This window comes from Hyaena hyaena, unplaced genomic scaffold (assembly GCF_003009895.1).
Source record: "Hyaena hyaena isolate Hyena2069 unplaced genomic scaffold, ASM300989v1 scaffold_492, whole genome shotgun sequence".
Classification (NCBI taxonomy): domain Eukaryota; kingdom Metazoa; phylum Chordata; class Mammalia; order Carnivora; family Hyaenidae; genus Hyaena; species Hyaena hyaena.
Genome location: NW_024081124.1, coordinates 1,412,474 through 1,435,676, shown reverse-complemented (window position 1 = coordinate 1,435,676; position 23,203 = coordinate 1,412,474). Strand labels below are relative to the sequence as shown.

The 23,203-nt window shown below is 51.9% G+C and overlaps 1 protein-coding gene across 5 annotated transcripts in view; it reads right to left on the bottom strand.

The window, feature by feature from the left end:
• Positions 1 to 23,203, bottom strand: part of ZZEF1 (zinc finger ZZ-type and EF-hand domain containing 1) — a 103,935-nt gene that overhangs the window by 41,929 nt on the left and 38,803 nt on the right. For all 5 annotated transcript variants that reach the window (XM_039254499.1, XM_039254500.1, XM_039254501.1 and 2 more), the window contains exons 16-32: positions 23,018 to 23,151; positions 20,222 to 20,292; positions 19,319 to 19,433; positions 16,575 to 16,734; positions 15,370 to 15,491; positions 15,143 to 15,265; positions 14,178 to 14,344; positions 14,017 to 14,098; positions 13,037 to 13,238; positions 11,992 to 12,140; positions 10,692 to 10,932; positions 8,341 to 8,420; positions 6,070 to 6,163; positions 4,641 to 5,112; positions 3,814 to 3,978; positions 997 to 1,116; positions 180 to 341 (exon numbers count right to left, since the gene is read on the bottom strand). In XM_039254499.1, the coding sequence (XP_039110430.1) occupies positions 180 to 341; positions 997 to 1,116; positions 3,814 to 3,978; positions 4,641 to 5,112; positions 6,070 to 6,163; positions 8,341 to 8,420; positions 10,692 to 10,932; positions 11,992 to 12,140; positions 13,037 to 13,238; positions 14,017 to 14,098; positions 14,178 to 14,344; positions 15,143 to 15,265; positions 15,370 to 15,491; positions 16,575 to 16,734; positions 19,319 to 19,433; positions 20,222 to 20,292; positions 23,018 to 23,151 (2,659 nt within the window). The remainder of the gene's footprint in view (positions 1 to 179; positions 342 to 996; positions 1,117 to 3,813; positions 3,979 to 4,640; positions 5,113 to 6,069; positions 6,164 to 8,340; positions 8,421 to 10,691; positions 10,933 to 11,991; positions 12,141 to 13,036; positions 13,239 to 14,016; positions 14,099 to 14,177; positions 14,345 to 15,142; positions 15,266 to 15,369; positions 15,492 to 16,574; positions 16,735 to 19,318; positions 19,434 to 20,221; positions 20,293 to 23,017; positions 23,152 to 23,203) is intronic.

Sequence of the window (23,203 nt, the reverse complement as noted above, 5' to 3'; positions counted from 1 at the left end):
CAGACCCTGTTCTCACCCCGGAGAAAGAGAACTCACCTACCCTTCACAGCGACCCTGGGAGGCGGGGCCGAGCGCGGGGGCTCCAAGAGCTCGCCCAAGGTCACCGGGCTGCTCTGAGCCAGGACGCCACCGGGGAGGAGCCTCTCCAGGAGCCCTCTGCTGCGGGACTGGGTTCTTACCTGATCGCACTGTCATGGACACTGATATTCTCTTGTGACATTTTCATGAGGAGATCGGGTAGCTGAATGTCGGCAAAGAAAGCGAGGTCGCCGGGTTCCCAGCCCATGTCCAGAAGGTGAAGCAGGGCTGTCTGCACACAGGACAAGGCCGGCAGCAGGGACCTAGAGAGCCCACGAAGGTGCAATTTGTGGCGGCTGCCGTCGCCAGTGAGGACAAGAGACCGAGCAGGTCACGACCTGCTTTGCCTGCAGGTGGAGAGGAGGGAACAGGGTCCGGCCCGGCTGCTCACACTCCACACAAGCCCTCTTCAAACACAGCTCGGCAGGCGCTCGGAAAGCGCAACGTGAGGCTTCTGCCCTGCCAGGCCTACGTCGGGGGGCATTTGGTGGTCAAGGACGGAGCCGTAGAGATCACCTCCGGATAAACACACGATGACGGCCAGCCCCAGACTAGCCCAGGTCAGTCAGCGTAGAAGGGGAGGGAGCCGTTTGAGCCGAGGGTTCTCTCTGAAGCCCCTACTTCAGAGAGGGGCCCGGGGAAGGCCTCTCTGCTCAGATCCTAAAACTGCACCTAATACATCAGAAACTGAAGACGATGGGTTACGAGTTCTTACGAGAATGCTACATGCCACAGAGAAGAAAGGCTGGGACGGAGGATACTAAGTTAGCACGGCAAATTAGCTGAAGATGGTAAGATGAGGGGTTACAATTTTTTTAACTCCATGTTTTTCTATATTTTCAACACTGAACATGTATTTCCTTTAAAATCAGAAAAAATAGAAAGTATGCTTTCTCTAGAAATGAAGTTATACAGTACCTGTCATTTATGCTGCTAAATCCTTTAACTGCTTTGACCAAAAATAGGACAAACTGGTAGTAAGTGTCTCGGATCTCTTTGTGCAAATCTGCACCGCAGCCCTCCAAGTGTCCAAAATAGCTACAAACAGAGAAAAAAACACTGATCACTTAATTGCCAAACTATCGCTTACTTCCTAATCACAAGTCCTCACACGGAGACGAGCCAGGACGCAGCGGCGCTTGCACAAACTGGCCCAGAGGCCTGAGCGCAAACGCAGTCGCTGAGAGTAAGGGCAAAGCAGGGCCACGGGGCGGCCACGGGAGTGAGGGACGGCACAGCTCCGTTAGTAGGAACCCTCCCCGACGGCTCACCTCCATCACCTGCCACCCGAAGCACACGGGACCCATCCCTCAGCCACACCCACCCTCGCCTCCCCGCCCCGATTCCACCTGGACCCTTGTCAGCACAGTGATGGCATCACCCCTGAGATCCTCACCTGAGAGCAGCCCCCCACTCCCGGCGACCCGGCCCCCCCAGCAGCGACTTCAGCCCCAGGGAGCTCTACACACCACAGGACCCTACCCCTCCCAGCCCTTCCCATTTCGCTGATGACCCAGGACACCACCTCATGCTCACTGCCACCCCGTGCCTCGCTCCTCTGGGCCGCAGACCCAGCTGAGACCGCACCCCGCCCCTCACCATACACTCGCCTGAGAACCCCACAGGGGTGCCAGAATAATGCGGTGTCCTGGGAAGAGACACTTCTCTGAACAAGCACCGAAAACTGTCGGGCGGTCAGCCTGCCTTTCTCACTTGCTGTTACTATTTCAAACCTTGCTGCCTCTCCTGAAACTGCCACTACTCTTCCCAACCCCTCACGCTTGGCTGTGGCCACACAGGTGTCCCCTGGCTCTGTGCTCCATCCATGCTGTAACCCCCTGCAGCCACGGCCGGCCTCCCGGGCTCTGCGCAAACCGAACCCTCGCTGTCACACGGGGCACTTGCCGTGGGTCCAGGGTGCTTCGGGACAGACGCTCTCCCGCCGGCGTACGAAACGCTCTGACGCTTTGACAAACTCTCCGCTGATCTCATGTGCCCTGCATTTCTGGCCCTTTCCTCTGCTCCCCTTTAAGGCCAAAGATCTAGAAATGGGTGTCTGTGGTCTCTCCCTCCGTTCTATACGCCCCATTTTCCCCTCAACCCAACACGACTGGGCTTTTGGCCCCGTGGCCCCTACAAGACTGCAGCAAATCCGGTGTGTTCTCACGTGGCGCAACCTCCCTCAGCAGCGGAGGGCACGTCCTTCTCCCGGCCCCTACGGGCCCACCATCCCCGGCGCTGGCTCCTGATGGCCACTCCTTCCTGATCCCCTCAGCTGACCCCTCTTCCTCGGCCTCAGCTCTGAACAAAGAGGTACCCTTCACGCTCAGTCCTGAGCCCGTTCTTGTGCACCTCTGCCCTCTTTCTTGCCCATCCAGTCTCACGGCTTTAAAGACCATCTCCGTGCTGAGAGCATCTCCAGACCCTGTCCCCAGGCCTGGCTGCTTTGCGGAATGTCAGACCCTTACCCTTCCTGCCCGGAAAACTGTATTTGGATGTGAAAGAGGCAGCTCAAACTTTAACACGCCAAACAACTTTGGTTTTCTCCTCAATCTGTTTCTTCCATCCTTTGCCCCTCAGGAAAGTGCATCACCATCCACTAACAGCCGCAGACAAGGTTCCAGCGGCTCCTTCCTCCTGGGTCTCTCTGTTCCCCCTCACACCCAATCCAGCGGTGAGACTTGGCAACGCTACCTCCAAAGCAGATCCTGAGTCTTCCCCCTTCTCTCCGTCTCCAGGATGATTCCCGGGGCCAGAGCCCACCACCTCCTGCCTGGCCGACCACACCCTCTCGGGACCACCTTGCTCCTGCCCGTACTTTCCCACAGAGTAGCCAGAAGGGTCTCTGGTAAACGTAAACTACGGTAGCTCCTCCCAGGCTTGGGGTCCCAGAGGGGTCTCCCGTCTACAACTCAGCACAAAACCCAAACACCTTAAATCATGTCCTACAAAGATGTGTATCACCTGAGCCCTGCCGGATTTCCTGAGTGGGACCCCTCCCGTCCACCCTCTCTCGGGCACCCTGGCTTTCACTCTGTTCCTCAGGCTGAGCCCCTGCCCTAGGGCCTCTGCACTGCTCCTTCAGCCGTCAGTGCTTTCCCCCCTGAGCTCAACCTGAGGTCCTAATTCACAGACCGTCTTCTCAGCCCACTCCCTGACCACCCAGCCTACACTACAGCAGCTTCAAGGGCCTACAGTGTATCACTGTCCGGGATGGACGGATTACACAGATGAATGGATGGATGGATGAACTTCTTTTATTGCCCGTCTCTCCTCCACAAAATAGAAGCTCCATCAGAACAAGAGTCTTGTCTGCTTTGTCCGCTGCGGCATATACATCACCTAGATCGGTGCCTGGTAGAGTCTGTGCTCAGGAAATACTACTGATTAGCTATTACAATGACCTTATGAAATACTTCATGTCCTAAATGTAAATTAAAGGTTAAATTTAGCTCACAGCCTCCAGGAGCCGACTGACGAGCATGGGTATCAGGGAATACAATCCTCACTGTCTGGTCAAATACAGCTGATAAACTCTTCAGGATGAATAAACATATATCTGGCATTTACTTACTAAAAGGATAGAACCCATTTCTCCGTAGGATGAGAGAATAGACCAAAAACATAAATTTGCATCCTACATGGAAATACTAGTTACTGAGGGAAGAAGACAATCAGGATTTCTGTAAAATTACCCCTGCCCGTCTTCCTTGCAGGCGTGCACCTTGGACTTACTTGGTAAACTCCTTCTGGCAGCTCAGGAGCTCCAGCAGGAAGAGTATGCACGGCGGCTGGAAGCAGTGAGGCTGCCCGAGGGACTCTGCGCAGTACTGAGTGATCCTCAGGGCCTCGAGCACGCTCTGCGCCTGCGCTCTCCTCCAGGAGAGAACCTTCACAACACTGAACACAGAACTCAAGTCAGGGGCTCTGAGAGAGCTTGAGCGGGGCCAGGAGGAGGTTCTGACACCAGGTTAACAACACGGAAAGACTACCTGAGGGCGTCAGAAAGGTCGCTTAGGAGGGGGGCCAGCACCTGTTTGCGACTTTTAGTCACTGCTCAGCAGCGACACGGAGCAGCTGACGCCAATTGCCCGGAAGGCCCACAGCAAATTCAGTAATCCCAAAGGAACTCTGAGATCTTCACTGTCCCACAAAGTTATAATACTTAGGACAGGAAATTAAAACATGCAATACTTCCAGAGATGTAGGCCCACAGATACAGAATTCTGTCAGAAAATATCGAAGCTTAAATTTCTCCCAGAATTAAAAAAGACGTATTTATAATTGACAGCCACCATAACAAATGTTTCTTTCCACCCCAGCAGGACGATACTGAGGTACAATTTTCATACAGTGCAACATGCAAATCTGAAGCGACAAAACACATCTTTAAAAGAAAAAAAATAATCACCCAATTTTTCATTGAACTTTCTAGAACAAATCTCAATCTCTCTTTCACGTATTACTTGCTCTCCTTAACGTGAACCTTAAGCCTCCGACCAGCCTCTGACCTGCCTACAGCGGGAAAAGAAAAGGGGCTGGGAGGGTGCTGCCCGGCTCACCTCTCGTGGGAGAGGGACTGGTCCTTGATGAAGTCCAGGAGATCCTTCAGCAGCGGGTATTTCTCTTTCACCGTGGGCGCCGGTCTGGCCTCCTCCACGGACCGGAAGGAGAGCAGCCGGAGTCGCCCTCGGGTGAAGGGAGGCCGCCGGGTGGGAGCGGAAGGTGATGAGGGCTCTTCGGCGGCGGCGGCAGGTGGCACCTCTGAGGCAGAAGGGCCGCTGCCAGGGGGCGGGAGCGGCTGCGCATCCGAGCCGGGAGCCCCGTCCCTCGCGGCAGGTGTGGCCGCTTCCAGGGGAGACGGTGAGGCCTGGAAATGCTCCTCTACCACAGAGCTCGTCCTCGGGCGCCTGTCACGTGGCTGCAGGTGATCCACGTCATCTGTGGCCACCAACTTGGCACAGCTTTCTTCTGAACTCACTCCCACAGGCAAAAATCTTAGTAACAGGAGACTCTTCTGAATACACTCTCTTGCTAAATGCAAACAGCAAGGAAGGTAGTGAAAAACGTCTCAACTCAACTTACTGCTCACTTCTGGAGAGAAAATAATCCATGTAAACTCTACTTTAGGACGAGAAATACCTCGGTCACCACAGTGATGTACACATCTACTGAAGAAAATAACCCTCTGTCTCACTGTACAAGTCGAAATCTCTCCAGCGTTGTCATCACACTTAAGAAGAGGTTTTACTGTGGACACTTTCTAACATGCCGAGAGAAGAGGAAAAGGACCCCTTTGTGCTGTGCACCCCTAACGCCAGCCCGAGGCCAGTCCGCCCCTCCCTGGATTACTTCCATGTAGGCCACAGACATCATGCTATTTCATCTAAATACTTGGGCACATTGCTCTAAAGTAGTAAGAAGTATTCTTTAAAAAAAATTTTTTTAACATTTATTTTTGAGAGACAGATCGTGAGCAGGGGAAGGGCAGAGAGAGGGGGAGACACAGAATCTGAAGCAGCTCCAGGCTCCGAGCTGTCAGCACAGAGCCTGACACGGGGCTTGAACCCACGAACTGTGACATCACGACCTGAGCCGAAGTTGGACGCTTAACCAACTGAGCCCCACAGGTGCCCCTAAAATAGTAAGAGTTTTTAAACTGACCATGATATCACTAAGAAATTAGCAGGTAATTCCTTAATCCACTAAATATTCAGTAAGAGCACACTTTAAACACATTAACGAGATATAGCTCAAAAGCACCTGACATCTCTCCTAAGAGAAGCAATCAGACACTCCATTTGGGTTATATTAATAAACAATGACTCCTCTCCAGCAATTTTTCTCTTTGTGACCATTCTTGGAAACTACATGTAGCTCCGGTGTTAACTTTCCTTAGGTCGACACACCTTCAACTAAAACCATCTAGAAGACAGGTCACCGAACGGTTCCCTAGGCCAGGTGGACAGAAGGCTCAGTGGGCGTACTCACCCAGGATCTCGGGGTTCAGCTCGGCAGCCTCTGACCTGTGCCTTCCTTCCACCTCACTCCCCAGGCTCATCAGGGACTTCTGCTTCATCTCTAGCTGGGGGGAGAGGGGGGAATTGAAGCCACATAATTACACCGTCCAGGCCCAAACAGCCACACCAGGCTGCTTGAAACACACACAGCAGCACTGACATCATGGGCAATGGAACAGTTACTGTCCAGCTGTTGAGGACACAGGGTTGAGTTGCTTTTGTTTGTCCTAAAAGTAATCCAGGCTTTGAAAGATATACGTGTCTACAGGTATATGTGCAACATTTCTTTCAACTACGCACTGTTTGGAAGGGGGTTTGTACCCCGAGGGGCCGCTACCTAAAGCTGAGCAAGCAGAGACAGAGGAACGGAGAAGTGAAGGGTCTTCTAGGGTTACACTGAAGTTTGCTGAAGTTGGACCAAAACTTGACCTCTCCTCTACTCTGCATGAGAGGACACTTGTAAGTGATGCTGCGCCTGTCGCGCACGGGAAGTTGGTCACACAGTGGGAGCCACAGTGTGGACAGCCAGGGCAGCAGGCCACCTGTGCTGCCCCAGAGGCCAAGGTCTGGGAAAGGAGCCTGGCGTCTTGTCCAGCTCTCGGCAGTCTGTCCTGTGCTAGGCCGGAAACCTGGTCTACCTGTGCCTCATCAAGTGCCAAACCCTTCCACTGGCGCCGTCCGCGGCGGGCATTGGACACGCCTGCCGTTTCCTTGGCCAACGCTGCTCTGGCCCTCCTCACACCATTCTGAGGACAATACCTCTCAGTTCCTTCTGAGAATCTGTTCATTTGGTTTCCATCTAGCCATCCATCTGGTGTGTATGTTCAAATTACTGTGCATCCGGGGGCGCCTGAGTGGCTCAGTTGGTTAAGTGTCCGACTTTGGCTCAGGTCATGATCTCACGGTTCGTAGGTTCAAGCCCCGCATCAGGCTCTGTGCTGACAGCCCAGAGCCTGGAGCCTGCTTCAGAGTCTGTGTCTCCCTCTCTCTCTGACCCTCCCCTGCTCATGCTGTCTCTCTCTCACAAATAAATAAAAAAAACATTTAAAAAAAAAAAAAAAATTACTGTGCATCCAGGTCAGGCCTCTCCGTTCCTGGGTAAACTCATACCTTAAAAAACATCGCCAATGGTGTCAAACTATCCTCATCTCTATTTTGACATTTCCGTGAAGCGCCAGCAAGATTCTCTCATGTTTACTGAACTCTCCAGCCAGGTGTTTCTGATAACGCATATGTTCGCATCCTCAGCACGTCCCAGGGTGAACTCACCCTCTACCCAAAGACCCAAGGCCATTTTCTCCAGTCCGGTCAATGCTTTCAGCGCCCAGCAAGTCACTAAGTCAGGAATGCAGGAACCGTCCTGGGCGCCACACGTCTGTGCGCCACTCACAGCAGCCACAAAGCCTGATCATTCTACCCCTGGGGCAGCTGCCAGGTTGACCTAAAGACCATGGCTGATCTCCTGCGCCCCGTGTCCTTGTCCATCCTCCCCTCCGTGACTTAAGGGTTTCTCCCCATCACCACACAGTGTTTAAGATGACTGTGAATACGCAGACGATGATAATATATGGGATTCATTCCATCCCTAATGGCATGTGCATCTGTATAAGTGCACCACGCCACACAGATCCGGGTGGTGTGTAAACTTAACGTGAGGCGCAGCGTACTCAGACGTTCCTATCAGACTTGCTGGTTTCTGCTCCATCCTGGCTGTAAGCTGGCCCACGTGGCTCTGCCGCGCTCGCTCTCCTGTGGCACAGCCGTACGTGATTGTCTCACGCTGCCGTGCCGCTTAGGTAGCACGGCGACACACGGCCTCACTGTCCGCCAGTTCACGGCCGTAACAAACAAGGCTACAGAAACACTTTCCTACTATGCAGAAAGGTTCCCCCCTTCGAGAGCAGCCTTTCCCCCACCGAAAGCCATCAGTGGCTGCTCCGTATCTACTGCAATCCTCTCCCACCGGTCTACAAGGTCCCCCGGAGCGGCCTTTGGGGTGATGGGAGTTGGGGGCGCCCCACACATACCCAGTTTACTCTGAACATCCTGAGCACTCACCACACTATGATTTCAAGGGCTCTAAAGTATTTTACAGCATTTCATGTTGCCACTGAACTTAAGTTTAAAAAAAAAACAAACCTAAGGTTACATACTTGAGAAGAGAGCTTTTACACCTTAATTACAAGGAACCATGGTGGAAAAACTGAAAATACATAAAAATCACATGCAAAGAAAATCTTACCATCCATATTCGAATCCCATCCGCCAGGCAGTACACCTGTGCAAACTCCTCGCTCAGGGCTGTGTGGCCCCCACTTTGTACTGGGGAGAGGAGATAAGGAGAAGGCACTCAGTTAGCTCAATTCTCTACTGCGACCTGACGCACAAACGAGCTTCTAACCCTCCTCGCACAGGGAAAGTCTCCTGCCTCCGGGGCACACATTGCACATGGGCGTAATAAAGATCAGATGAGCCACAAATACCTGTTCTCCTTGTTACATCAAACTAACTCTTTTCAATTGAACAACATTTGAAATGGACACACTATTAAACGGAGTAAAATATTTAAAGTAAAAATATGAAAGTAAAATACCTAAAATATTAAAAGTAAAATAGAGTAGTAAAAGTGGGTCAAAAATAATTATTGACATGAAAAAGGATCATGGTATAAATTAAGTAGAAAAGGTCAGTTTTGAAACAGTCTAAACAAAATTGACTATTTAAAAAGAGTATACGTATGTAAAACACTGTGCGTAGATATGCACACATGTACTGTATCAATATGCCTAGATAAAACGGCCAGGTAGATACACAGAAAAATGTTAACAGACACGTTCTTAAAGTGGTAAGATTATAACTGAACATTATTTTAAGATTTTCTGTACTTTTTAAGTTCCTACATGGGTATTATTTTTATAACGAGAAACAGAACAAAAAAGTTGTTTGTTTAAAAGAAGGACCTATGAGGCTTCCTTCTCGTCTTGCAAAAACCCAAGGAGAACGTGCCAGAACAGGGTGAAGCTCACTGTGGAGCTGACGTGTGATGCAAGGACGATTCTCTCAACACGCAGGAATTGCTGGGCTCTCCGTACCATGCCCCGGAACACAATGCTGACGAACAGACATGGCCCCCGCCCGCCCTCACGGAGCTCACCATCTAGGTGAGGATCTCCTGCCGTACATTTCTAGGGCAAAAGGTTGAGCAAGTTTTAGACAAAAATGAGCAAGTGAACTAGACAAGGGCCACCCTGGACGTAGCCCGTCCCGCAGGACCCGTGAAGCCCGGGGAACGGAGTGCCTCCCATGGCGCCTCCGAAGCCCGAGTGGCAGGGGCCCTCAAGCAGCTGGATTCAGCACAGTGCTTGCGTCCAGCCCCCACAGCAGACTGTTTCCCTCCTGAGAGCCTCTGAACGTGCTGAAAATGAGCTGGGGAACAGGCTACCAGCCAAAGTCTTTGTTTCTCAGGGTTGTTCTTTTTGTTGTTGTTGTCTTGACTTTTAGTTTAAGTAGACTCCACTCCCAACGTGGGGCTTGAACTCACAACCTCGATATCAAGAGTCGCAGGCTCTACCGACAAAGCCAGCCAGGTGCTCCTGTTTCTCAGCTTTTAACTCACAGGCCTTTGTCCACCTACTGAGACTGTCCAGCTCTCTTACTATCATTTGATTATGAAAACATACACTGGATTTTTGTTTCAAAACCTGACAGGTCACATCCCCATCCCCTAGGAGAGGTGTATACTCTTCCATAGGATGGTTGTTTTCATAAATCCATGTAGGTTTTCACTGTTTGAGCAGCTTCTTAAAGGAAACAGGTAAGAATTAAAGGAGGAAGGATCAACTGAGGTGTTCTAGAAATCAGGAAATAAACTCTGCAGCGTGAGTTCCAAAGAACTGGGCAAAAAGGTAGCAGTGATCCTCACAGTAATCGTAGTAACAGCAGCCGTCAGTGACCTGCTGTGACGGAGGAAGCCCCCGCTCCCCCTCATTTCATCTGTGCCACGGAGGTGCTTGGGGACCCCATGTCCTCTTTAGGGAGAGTGTGAGATGTTTTTCCCTCGAAAGGTGATGAGGACAGAGACTATTAGGAGGCTGCAGGCTGCACACACCGTGAACACAGGCGCGTGACCCGGTGAGGAGCAGGCTGCCAGTGACGGAGGCCGAGCGGGGACGATGCTACACAAGCTCCGTCTGCAGGCAGGAGAGGACACACTGAATGACCTCAGCGGGGCAGGGCGTAAGCGGCATTTCCTGGAACGTCAGAGCCCCCAGCCCCCAAGACTGTTCTTGTCCGAGACTAAACCCAAGTTAGGGTGCCCTCCCGTTACACCTGTGGGCAAGTTTCCGTGAGATTTGCGCAGAAACAAGTGACCTGTTGATTAGTAACCTCAAGGCTACTTGCAATGCATGACAACCCACTGACTATAACTTGATCACAAATCTTTCGGCAGCAGAGCAGGACACAACGAGATGAAGCCTACAGTTGTAGAAACATGTTTATGTCTGAAAGTATTTTAGTTTTCACTTAAGATAGCTTTCTTAACACTTAGCAACTGGCCTTCGGATGAGAAATATTCCCTGTAGTATAAGTTACCATATTTCTGCAGCTTCTCATATAAGTCTGGAGTACGACACACCAGAGCAGCAAAGGTGGCGTTCACAGCTTGATCAATAGTGGAACCAGCAACTCTATCTGTCTTTGGGGCCTGTTTTCTACATGCCTGTGTGAGTCCCTTGCACAGTTCTGACAGTGGCCCATAGGAGCTCGGGGCAGCGTCTGCCTGTGCAAACTCAAGAAGAAGACGGCAGCAGGGGTCCTCGGAGACGCACGTAACCTGGAACGACAACAATGTGTCCCCGTGAGCACGGCTCCTCCCTCGAGGGGTGTGGTCCAGCGAGCACCCGCTGGGCCGGAGCAGGACGGAACACGGGGCGTCCTGGGGAAACAGCCAGGCACACGGGCTTGAAAACCAGGGTAAACAGAACAGAAACGGCGAGGGCATGAACCCCAGCGATATCACAGAGCAAAAGGTTCTCAAGTGCCAAATGCCAGGGAGGGACGCCCAGTGCTGAGAGCCCACAGGACAGAGCCCCGGGCAGCTGACGTCATGAAGGAGGAGGGTGTGGGCTTTGGGCTGGACCCTGAAGACTGAGCCGGAGTTAAGAGTCAGCGGGGAGACTGACCTGGCCTGAAGTCTCACTCAAGGATAGGGACTGGGGGTGGGGTGGGGGGTAAGGGCAGAGACTTGAGGTGAAAAGGAGACGGGACAGAGCCTCGACTGTCATACCGAGGAGCTCAGGCAACAGAAGCCACTACTGGTGCTCGGCGGTGGAATGACAAGGAGTGATGTGATGATGCTGTTGGCCAAAAAGCCACATCTACAGAGAGGGGATGGGGGTGGGGAGGCGGGGGAGAGGCCCGGACCCTCAGCTAGCCGCTTGGGAGAGGCAGGCACAAAAGGCAGAGCAGACACAGAGGCCAGGGGGACAGAAAGGGGAGGACAGGCAAACTCGTTTAGTTGACGAAACAGCACGAGTGCCGCTGTTCACAGACAAGAGGGAGAGAGCACAGATGGTCACTGGGTCGGGCCCCGGCCCCGCGGATGCCGGAAGCAGACGCAACCGGCTCGTTCAGCAGCTCCGCCCAGAGAGCCCTCCTGAGCACCTACGCCACTTGTCTGGGGTCACTCCCTCGCCGTGTCTGAACACCCACCACCCACCAGCCCCTGAGCACAGTGCGGACACCAGGTGAACCAGGGGCGGCGCCCGCCTTCGAGGGGCTACCAGCAGGCAGTGGGGTGGGGGTGTGCAAACAAAGATGCTCATAATTCAAAGCAGTCACCATTAGCGAGCTGACTCCACTGCAGGTAGAAAGACACGGGAAGAGTAAATACCTCCTCCCCATCCTGGTGCGGGTGAGTGGGCCAGCGCGCTGCAAATCCCAGCTCCAGGCGCAGCTGATGCCGGAAGACCGGTTTCCACAGCGGGGAGTTCAGGACCGCCGCCACTTTGGCCGGGGGCACGGCCACGTCGCCCCCTAACTCTGGAGAGAGAAGATGGCCCGTGAGAGCTCTGTTCTCCTGGTGACACCGAGAGTCCGTCAACTGCCGGAAAGGAGGTTTTAACCTCCTAGAAGTTCGAAGTCGGGCAAGGGATCCACGCGGTCACCAGAACATGACTGTGGCACTTGATAAACACCCCCCCCTCACACCCCGTGAACTTGTCCGGTGCAGCAGCCTCAGCTCCAGGGCATTGCCGGACACCAGGCACAGATGTATAGTGATGGGGAAATGCTCGTGATGTATAAGCTTCAGTTTGTAAAAAATATAAGACTTAAATATACACCCATGTGTGTTTATGAATAGATGTAAAAAAAAAGACTGGGTGGAAACCTATTATAATGTTAATAATATTTCTCCCTGCACTAGGAGTGGTTTTTCTCCTCAATTTTCCCATTATGCAATTTCTAGATTTTACTTTTACAATCCGAAAAACTCAAAAAATGATTAAAAAAATTAAATACACGGCAAAGTTTTATTCTATAACTATTATTTCTTGGATGAATTCAGTAATTAAGTTGAAAAATCACTTTAAGACAAAATCCACATTCCCATATTTAACATAAACACTCACGTGGCTAAAGGATATAGAGTTAATTTATTCTACTTCTGCCTTCCAGATTTCACTAATGAGAACAAAAAAAAAAGCAACGGCAATGCTGTGGAGCACCAGCCCCGTGGCCTAAGGGCCCTCCGGCCAGGGCATCCCCAGCACCCTCTGTGACAGGCTCTAAACTCTGCATCGGGAAACTATGGAAACAGCATCCAGTGGACACCGTATTCCGGTTTGGTCCAGAGGGCCCCGGGAGGGCACCCCGTCGACACTTGGCGCTGCCCTGCCCACACCCCACCCCCCCACCTCGCCCTCCCGCGGACTCACGGTGCGTGGACTTGAGCGCCATGCACTGGGCAGCGAGGCGTCCCAGCAGCCGGGAAACAAGCAGCTGTAAATCCGATGCCCACGACACGGCCACATCAGGCAGGCCGTAAGCCGTGACCGTGAACTTGTAGCCCCATTCATTGTTACTGCTGTCAGAGTGAAAGAGGAACTGGAGCCGTGGGCCAGCCTTAAAGGTCACTTTCTAGAGAGAAACATAAAAGCCATGAGAAAGCGCCACTTCAGCAACAAGCACGTTCTTCAAGATTCAAAAAATCTAAATCTAAAACTGGTCTGTATTCTCGCCATTCTATCTCATCGCCCACCAAGGTGACTGAAGGAGAAACATACAGTGGAATGATCGGAACAGAATTCACCGCCGTACCTCGTGAGCAAGCAGCGTTGGCGGAAAACAGCCCGACAGTTCTCTAAACCTCAGGCGCCCATCTGCCTACTACTCGCTCGGCCAGAAACGGTGCCTGTGCGTCCCTCCGCTCCCTCCTCGCCAAGAACCCGACAGCGGAGAGGAAACGCTGCCCCAGAGGCCATGCGGGTCCCACCGTGGGCCCCCTCGGCTTTCCCCACAGGCTCTGGGCCTTCCTGGGCCCACTGGCCCTTCTGCGCTAAAGATCACAACTCCCCATTCACGCCGGACAATGTGACACACACCAGGGACTGGCAAGTTTCCTGTGAAGAGCCAGTCAGTAAATTATTAGACCTCTGGGGCTGTGTGGTCTCTGCTGCGACCGCTCAGCTCTTCCCTGCAGCGCCAAAGCAGCTAGAAACGACACGTGAACCAACGGGCATGGCCGTGTTCCCAGATAACTTGATTAACGAAACAGGTGACCGGCTGTCATTTGTGAACTCTGACATAAGCCCTTCCTTTCACAAGAGAGTGATAAATGCTTCCCCCCAAGGGCTGGCAAAGGCAGAGGCTCGGTGCAGAAACGTGCATGTCACCTCGTTCTGGGAGCGCCACTCACCTTGGGCCACTTGTCAGTGCCAACTTTGGTGTCATAGCGTGTTTTTCCACCTCTAGCGTCGGTAAATTCCAGATAGTCGTACCTGTGAAGGCATCATCTCTGTTACCTGCCCTCTGGCGTGTGAACCGTTACCGCCTGGGGAAAGACCGTGAGTGTCTTACCGCTTCTCGGTCTCACACCGCTCATCAAATTCCACCTCAAAGCAGGTAGCGCCCGGGCTCACGAAGACGGACACCTCATGGCAGTTGTTCCCATAGTTGTGTGCAGACTCCTTTGTCCACGTGTGCAGCACCACAGGGTGCTCCTGCGGCCAAGTGTCCACATCGAGCTACACAAACGAACAGGCAAGCAAGCAAGCGTCTGTCACTTCATGTCCAGACACACAGAGACCTGTGCTTGTGCACTCGCGCTCCGGGCAGCCAGCCCGGACACCAGATGCAAATCGCCACACAGGCTCAAAGTGCCCCTGACGTTCCACCGGCACACGCTGGGTCAACACGCGGCTCTCCCTGAGCAGAGCGCGGTGGGGTTTTTAGTGAACTAGATGCTTCTGTGATTAGCTTCTGGTTTGGGCTGGGGCAGAGCTCGCTCTTGAAAAGCACTACTAGCTTGAACTTCCAGTGGAAAAAACACTGAATTTGGAACCTTGGCAAATCTGAGCCCACCTTCTCTCCTCCCTCCCTGTTTTATCATCTTTGCTTTTTTACCTTTAAAGCAGGCTTTATAATACATGCCCTTCCTATTTCCACAGAGTTGTTTTGAGACTCAAAGAAGACAGTGAAAAATCTTTGTGTGCTGTAAAGTTAAGGAGGGAGAAAATTCTTTTAAATACCCAGATTTCTAATCTGCCTTTCAACGTATATTTTCTCTTCTGGACTTCATTCTGCTTATTCACTTATACGGATTTATGTAACTTCACATTCCAGGAAAGGAAAGTAACCTACGTACAGCTTGCTTTCTGATGCTGACCAGGCCAGACTGACTCGGGCCGCCCTTTACCCTTGTTAGCAAACTCGGGGTCTTCCAGGGGCCATCTGTTGTTTGTGTAGATGTGTATGACGTTGGTTTCGTTCAGTTTCGTCATATCACTCTCAAGAGGGGATGCAGAGGGGATCCTTTGAGTTACCGTATTCGGTCCTCCTTCGGGGTCACTGCACAGCTGCTTCAACAGTTCCGGAAGCGTGCTGAACTCTCTCAGGAGTGCGCAGTGTGAAATGTCCAGAGTACAGAAGTCCAGGAGAAAGATGACCTAAAAGGGAGATTGACAAGGCACTGAACACCCGCCTCAGGCCCTGCCCGGGGCTGCGGGCCACCAAGCCCCCCTGCCTCACAAAGGCCGTCATCGTGTCTTACCAGTTGACGAGCTGCCATCGAAAACACCGAATTACATAGTTTTTCTACAAGGGTTTTTCCAGTATACTGTGACAAAAGGGATTCCAAAATCACTCTCAAGCTTGCCAGAAACTGTCCCACATCTACCAAAACATAAAGACAGTAATTAATATTATACACGGTAGAAACACCACTTGCTTGGTCGTCATCAAGGACAGAGCTGGAGAGGGTCACAGACGCTGTTGGGGGAATTCCACATCCACAAGACCATGAGACACCTATGTTTTCCTCTGGGAAGGAAAAGAAGTGCAAATCTGAGGAAAAGATCGCTTTTCAAGTGAGTGATTTTTTTTTTTTTTTTTTTTGTCTTTGCTACTTTTTGAGGGGGTGGAGAAAGCACTTGTCTGAGCGAAGGGCTGCTGACTGACCGACCTGGCCGCCAGGCTGCCTCTCCCGTGGCTCAGTGGGCCCCCAGGAGTCCACACCGTCAGTAGTTTTGTCACACTGCTGAGACCAAATGTGAGGGAGCCGAATTTTTCACATGCGCAGTTCTCAGAACCTGTTGGATGTCATGTAATGACAGGACCTGAGTATGAGGATTTTTCAGTGTCTACAAAGACCACAGTGGGGCTCGCATATACCTTAGATTTTAAAAGTTCAAGACTTTCTTTTTTGGATAACTTGATTAAAACGGAGATGACAGACTCTAGTAAAGAGTGCTACACACACAGGAGCAATGTTTAGGTTGTGAGAGGACCCAACCCCGCTATAAAAAAACTTAGGCAGGGGCGCCTGGGGGGCTCAGTCGGTGAGCGTCTGACTTCGGCTCAGGTCATGATCTCACGGTTTGTGGGTTCGAGCCCCGCGTCGGGCTCTGTGGTGACAGCTTGGAGCTGGAGCTGCTTCGGATTCTGTGTCTCCCTCTCTCCAAGTCCCCCCTGACTCCCCGCTTGTGCTCTGTCTCTCTCAAAAATGAATAAATGTCAAAAAAATAATTTAAAAACCCCACTTAAGCATACTACCACCTTCAGCAGAAAATTCTGAGCAAAAAGACATGCTATAGAATTCTATTTGAAGAAGAAAACAACCACCCAGAGACAGACATAACCTGTACTAAAGAAGAGAACACCATATACAATCTCCATGCATGAGGCACTCAAGACGACAGTCAAAACCCAATACCTCTCTCTTCCCATGGCCTTGTGACGTCAAGTACCAACACTCACACTGGTCGAGAAGGTCCGCGGCGAGCTCTCGGGCTGCAGAGTCCGTGCTCCTCAGCTGCAGGTGGCACCAGGACAGCAGACTGCCTTGGACGGCCCAGAACAGGGAGAAGAGCACAGAGCCAGCCTCCCCGTGGGTCCCACTGAGCACCAACAGCTCGCACTACGAGGGAGGAGACAGACACCATGTTTACCGGTCGGTTTTCACAGAACACAGGCACGAAGGCTCTCGGAGAGCAGGCATCACTGGGAAAAACTCTAGGGAAATGCGGAACAGCTAAGGAAGAGCTTTCGGCTTTTCAAAACGGAGCAGGAAGCACGGCGTGAGGACAGGCCTCTCTCGCCCGCCAGCCTTCAGAGCCGTGGCCGGTGGGTTTACGGCGTGTCCTCCCTTCTGCCCCTTACAAGCCTCTTCCACCTGTTACCTCCTCTCTCTCACATCTGCAAACCCCCTTTCTCTCGGGCTCCTTCCTCTGACCCTTCACCCATCCTCTCCCACCTTAAAAGTAATTCTCCACCCTAGAAAAGTAATTCTAACCAGCGACTTCATTCTCCAGAGGCTCTCTCAAGAGCCACCTGACCTCCGGGGACAAATTCTTGCACAGAGAACCCCAAGATGTGTTCCTATCACAGTTTCCGTGTTGTTGCCCCAGTCTGGAAACAACCCAATTACCCCTGCAAAGTAAAACGTATAAATAAATAAATCACGGCCGAGTCATAAGCGGAACACTGTGTCCCAGTGACAAATAACCGCAGCACATGGGTTGGTAAGGACGAGTCTCAAAAACCCTACTGAGGGAAAACAGCACGTCCCAGAAGCTGTACATACACCATGGGACTCCGCTGATGGCTGACACCAGGTAAAACAGAGCTGCTGTGTTTGAAAAGCTAGAAAGAAAATCTAAGAAATGATGGATATGAACTTCAGAAGGGTGGCTGCCTCTGGCGGAGGAGGAGGGTGAGCCAAGGGAAGCCGTGTGGGTGGGCAGGGGGACTTCAAGCTACCAGTCCTGTTTAGTTCTTAAAATGGACAGGTGCCTGTCGATACGTCCTCTTCTGCACGTGAGCTCCGTTATCCAAAGTCGCCTTCCCCTGGGAGGCATCGGCCACCCCCTGGAGAGCGGAGCCTCGTCCCTTAACCTTAACGTCAGCGGCTCTCCTGACTGCTGTCCTTGAGACTCTCTTCCCTGGGCTTCTGTCTCCCGGGATTTCTTCCTGCCACTCCTTCCTCTCCTGGCTGCCCTTTCTAGTTAGATGCTCCTCCTCGAGACGCCCACAGGTGAGGGGGTCACAGCCCGCAAGTGAAGGGGGGGGGCACCGCAGCCATGGTTTGACTCTCAGCTCTTGGTCATCAGCTGCAGAACTCCCAGCACTGACTCAGCTCCGCAGTGTCCGGGAGCTCCCGCCACCTCAAGTCCCGCAGAGCCACGAAGTCGGCATGTTGCAAGTCTATCCACGATCATGCTCCTCCTCAAGTACCTGCTTCTGCCCGTCTCGTCACTGGCCTTTCGCACACGCACGAGTGTGGAAGTGGCAGAAAGAGGAGCATGAGGCAGCCTAAGAGGCAGAGCAAGCACGGACCGCCGCAGGCTGGAGGAGGACAGCTAGGGAAGACTCAAGCGAGGGGCCGAAGAGTCTGGAGACGGGACAGAAAGCAGGACGCAGGCGAACGGAACGCCCACGTGGCGGCAGCAGCAGAGCACTGACCGACAGGGGAGGCTTCGGCGGTCAGCACGTCACCGTGAAGAACACGGGCGTTGCAGCGGGACACTGACATCCCCGGACTCCAAGTGACACCAGGTCAGCGCCGCGGCCCGCCGCAGGAGAACCCTGGCAAACGACAGGCCAGCACGGCCCCCGCTCTCTCCCTAAGAGCAAGCGGCCAGGAATGAATGGAACTGTGGCTCTGGTGGCTATACGAAGACAGGGAAGCACCACCCAAGGAAAACGCAGGAGACTCAACGGCCCTGAAGTTCAGCCACAAAACACACGTTATCACGGGGCTGCCGCCACAAAGGCCCCAAGGATGCGTCTGACCTGTCCCACGGTCACCGCTGCCCTGGTCCCTGTTTAGTGCAGAGAGCAATCTGGGCCCCCCAGTCACGTCAGAGTCCCAGAGGTGCCGGGTCTAACGCAGATTCTGAATCCTGTCCCTAGAGGCTCTAACCCAGGAGCCTGTGGTGGGGCCTAGAAACCCAAATTTCTGATCAAATTCACCAGGTGAAGCTGAGCGAGCTGGCACACGGACTACATCTTGAGAAACAGAATCCTCTGTGTTAACGCAAATTACGCAAAAATTTGAAAATAACATTAGCAGAGGAAAAAGAGTCTATCTTTTCAGACTTAATTAGCCCGTAGGTTGGCTAAGAAATCTTAAAGGAAAAAAAAGACTCTAACGTTCCACAGAACCCTCACCACAGACACACTGAGTGCGGGGCTCCCTGACGTGCACTACAGGGGACAGAGCAAAACCCCTTCCTCTTTCTCAGAGAAAATCTTAACGAGCACGTCCCCACATGTGTTGCTTGCCGACGACCATGGGACAGGCGAGTGTCCCTCCCTCGCAGCAGCAGCAGCAGCAGGTGATCAGGAGCCAAGGCAGGCTGGTGAACGTTTGTGCACGTCTGTAAGGGACACGGGGACAGGCGACACGCACAATGTGACCAAGGCTGACGGGAGGCGCCGCGATCGCCGGATCACAGGCGGCTCCTGGCACGAGGGAAGCAAGCGCGGCGGCCACTAGTTACCTCTCGAGCGGCGACGGACAGGAGGATGCTCATGACCGCCAGCACTTCGCTGCTGTTCGTGTCAGCCACGTCCCCTTTCTCGGGCAAGAGGAGAAGGCCACCTGGATCCTTATCACTGAAAGGACACAAATCTGTCACGACACTTTGTTTCAGGAAGGGCACTTTCAGGCTTTTGTCTTAAAGTTTCTAAAAGAATCCTAGCAAGACTTCAGCGTTGCTTCTAAGGGATGTGAGGAGCCTGGGTCAGGAAAAGGGCCATGTCCCAGCTGGGCCTGTGCCACTGTCTGTCTCCATGTCCTTAAAAAGCACAGGCCCAAAAATCCTCAAGTCCTTCAAAGAGATTCTGAGAAGCAAATCTGATGCAAAAATCACCTTGATGCCCAGCAAGAAATACACCTCATCTCGTGATGGCCAACCTGACAACATCCTTGTCTTCAAACGTCCCCACGTGTGGTCTCCTAGGCTCTTCCACCACCCCTGATGCTCGAGTCTAAACACACGTCCGCTGTCCACGGGAGCCGTAACCTGGCCTGCAGGCCCGCTGGGCCCTCAGCAGCCAAGTGCTGCCCTCCCAGCACACACGTCCTGTGCTCGACCACCATCGTGTGCTGCTGGCTTCTCAGACTTGGCCACAGGACCCCAGAGTCCTTTGGGCTGTTTGTCTTCAAATCACTTAGAAACTCAAGTGCTTCAAGAGACCCTTGGCGGGTTCTGCTCTGAACGGTCTCACAGGACTGGGACACGGAGTCAGCTCTTCAGAAGACTGTCACCCCACCACTGTTCCCGTCCCTCCCATGACCTGTGGCGTCTCACTCTAGAAACCCAGCTGAGCAGTGAGGGTATGGCTACAGAAAAGAGCGAAGATTTGAAATGCCACACAACTGAAAAGAATTACAAACATACCTAAAATATGTGCAGAGTGACTGGAAGGTGAGCTGCAGAGACTGCTTGTGCTCCTGCTCGGTGACATTCTTCTAGAAAAAAAGAGGGCACACAGTCAGACAACCTGCGTGGTGACCCTCGTCTAGAAGACCAGAGAGCGGACAATCAGGGAACCTGTTCCACAACATTCCAGGCACTGGCGCACCTGCTTGCAGGTATGAGGAACACCGCACTTGGCACCCGACTGCAAGCGGCCTAGTGCTCAGCGGGGGCAAGACCACCATCTAAACACAGGCCGGCAGGCCGGCTTTGGTTCACTGCCACGGTTAACGTTTTCAAGCTTTCCCGCAGGAAATCTTGATACGAATGTTTAGGGAGATATACTTTTCATCACTAGGAACAACACTGCAAGAGAAAGGCAGGGACAGAGTGAATTTCTTTAAGTTTTCTGTTTGTTTTTAATAGGATCTACGCTTTCTCTGTAGAAGCCAGAGCGGCCTACAGTGACGGTGACGGGGGTCACAGCTGCTGATGTGGCTACCGGGCTACTTTAAAATGTACCAGGCGTACTTTCTTCACTCCACACACGTACTCACCGTCTACCACTATTTGAGGCACTAAAGGGGATTTCCAGAGGACTTAAGACGAGGGCACAGCCTGGCAAAGGCCAGCGGGGGAGACAAGACAAGCTGTTCGCTCCATCAGCACGAGAGGGGAAACAGGACCCTGAGCACCGCCGTCAGAGGGACAGGCACAGGCAAAGCGGAACGGACAGCAATGTCATCCCAGAGGTCAGAAGTCCTCTGTCTATTCTGACGGGTGGGGCACATGCTGGCAAAAACCATCATTGTGCAGCTGCCCAGTACATGCTTCCGGTAATCAAGCAAGACGGCGTCCCGCCCACAGCTCAGCAGGGCAGGTCGACTGACGCTGTCACAGGTCATGACCCGGTGTGAACACTGATCCATAAGGCGGTGTGCAAACTGCAGGGAGCAGAGGACCACCGAAGACCCTTCCTCCCTCTGAACCATTCACAACCACTCGGCCCCAACACGATTCTCCTCTGAACGAACGCGTAATCCACGTGCGGCCGGTTTTCCCTGGAGGGGCGGGGAGGCTCTGCTGTCAGGGACCACACTCGATGCTTCCGTTTCTCCGTATTTCTTTATCTGCATCCCACCAAGCACTTCATTACACTTGCTAATTAGCTGCTGCATTTAGAAATGCTTTTTTAAATGCTGTATCTAGTTTTCTCCATTAAATTCTTACCAGTAATTCTACCAGGTGCCTGCCTACACAGACAGTAAAAAATAATCTATAACCATATCACCTGTAAATAATTACATGTTTTACTCTTTCCAATTACTGTAATAGTTGAAAATTTCTTTCCCTTGTCCTGCCGCCCTGGCCAGGCCCTCTGATGCAACATCACAGAGCAGCAGTGACCAGTAGGCAACAACCTTTCATTCTGAAAGGGACGTTTCCAGTGACCCACCATTCAGCATATCATGTATTAAAGGTCTGTGATCCACATCCTCCACCAGATGAAGGGAGCTCCTTTCTGTTTTGAGTTTGCTAATGGCTTTGTTGTTTTCATCATCATCAGAATTTAATCTTATTTAAAATTGTTTTCTGGGGGCGCCTGGGAGGCTCAGCTGGTTAAGCTTCCGACTTCAGCTCAGGTCATGATCTCATGGTTCGTAGGCTCGAGCCCTGCATCAGGCTCTGTGCTGACAGCTCAGAGCCTGGAGCTGCTTCGGATTCTGTCTCCCTCTCTCTCTGCCCTTCTCCCGCTCGTGCTCTGTCTCTAAAATAAACAAACATTAAAAAGATAATAAAATAAATAAGTAAATAAATAAAATTGTCTTCTGTACTTGCTGATGACTTTTTCCTCTGATTTCATTTATTAATTTTGTAATGTTAAACCACGCTTGCATTCCTAGGGTAAATCCAACTCCCAGTCAGGATTTTGTTTATATTTACTGGACTGATTTACTAACACTCTGTTAGGATTTTCCTAATTTTCTTTATAAGTAAGATTGGCCTATAATTCTGCTTTCTCGCATACTCCTTATTTAGGTCTCTGTGGGTTTTACCATCTCTGGAATACTGGAAACTCTGTGGAGTTCTGTGACCTAGATGTTTCTGGTGGAGAGAAATTTCTGTTTTGTCTCACATTATCATGCACATCTTTTTTCATGATTCATACTCATTTCACACAGAAATGGTGCCTTCAGAATTAAAACTCTGGATCTTTGTACAGGATATTCCACTTGGTAACAAAACTTGTACCAACACAGAAAGCACTTTTCACTCCTCTCGGCTGATGTCTGAGTGACAAGGAGAAGGGATCTGTGAAGACTCTATTTCATTACAAAATAAACTGAAATATTTGTGAACAAGTCAGGGATTTACTTTCGAATAATGCTGGAGGAAGGGCAAGGAGAGTGGATGGGGCAGATTACAGATGAAACAAGATTAGCCCGAGTTTACAACTGTTGAATCGAGGTGATGGGTACATACGGGGTAGGAGGTACTATATTTAAAGGTTAAAATGTTAAGAAGAACGCTTGGTTATAGGCAAATCAGGAAGACGAAGGAGACTATGCTCCCCTGTGTGACACGACAGGCCATGAACTAGAGGTGCAATTATCCGCCGTCCCCACCTTAAGGACGGAGCTCTGTTCTTCGACGTCCATGTCCCACACACAACTCTGCATACAGTGAGTATTAAATACACACTTGGAAGACAAAGAGGGAAGGTATTCAGAGGAAATGAAGACTAGGCAATTTCACGCGAACAGGGTGAGTGCTCACCATCATGGCAAAGAGGTGGCTCCGCCGGGTCTGTCGATCAGGAAAGAAGACGGCGGCCCCGGTGAGAAGAGTGTTCCTGACTTCTTGTTTTAACGTTTCCATGGGCACAGAGTCTCCATCCAGCCTATCCACCACTGAGGGAAATGAACAAGGAAGGACTCAGCTCGAACATTTCCCACCTGTTCG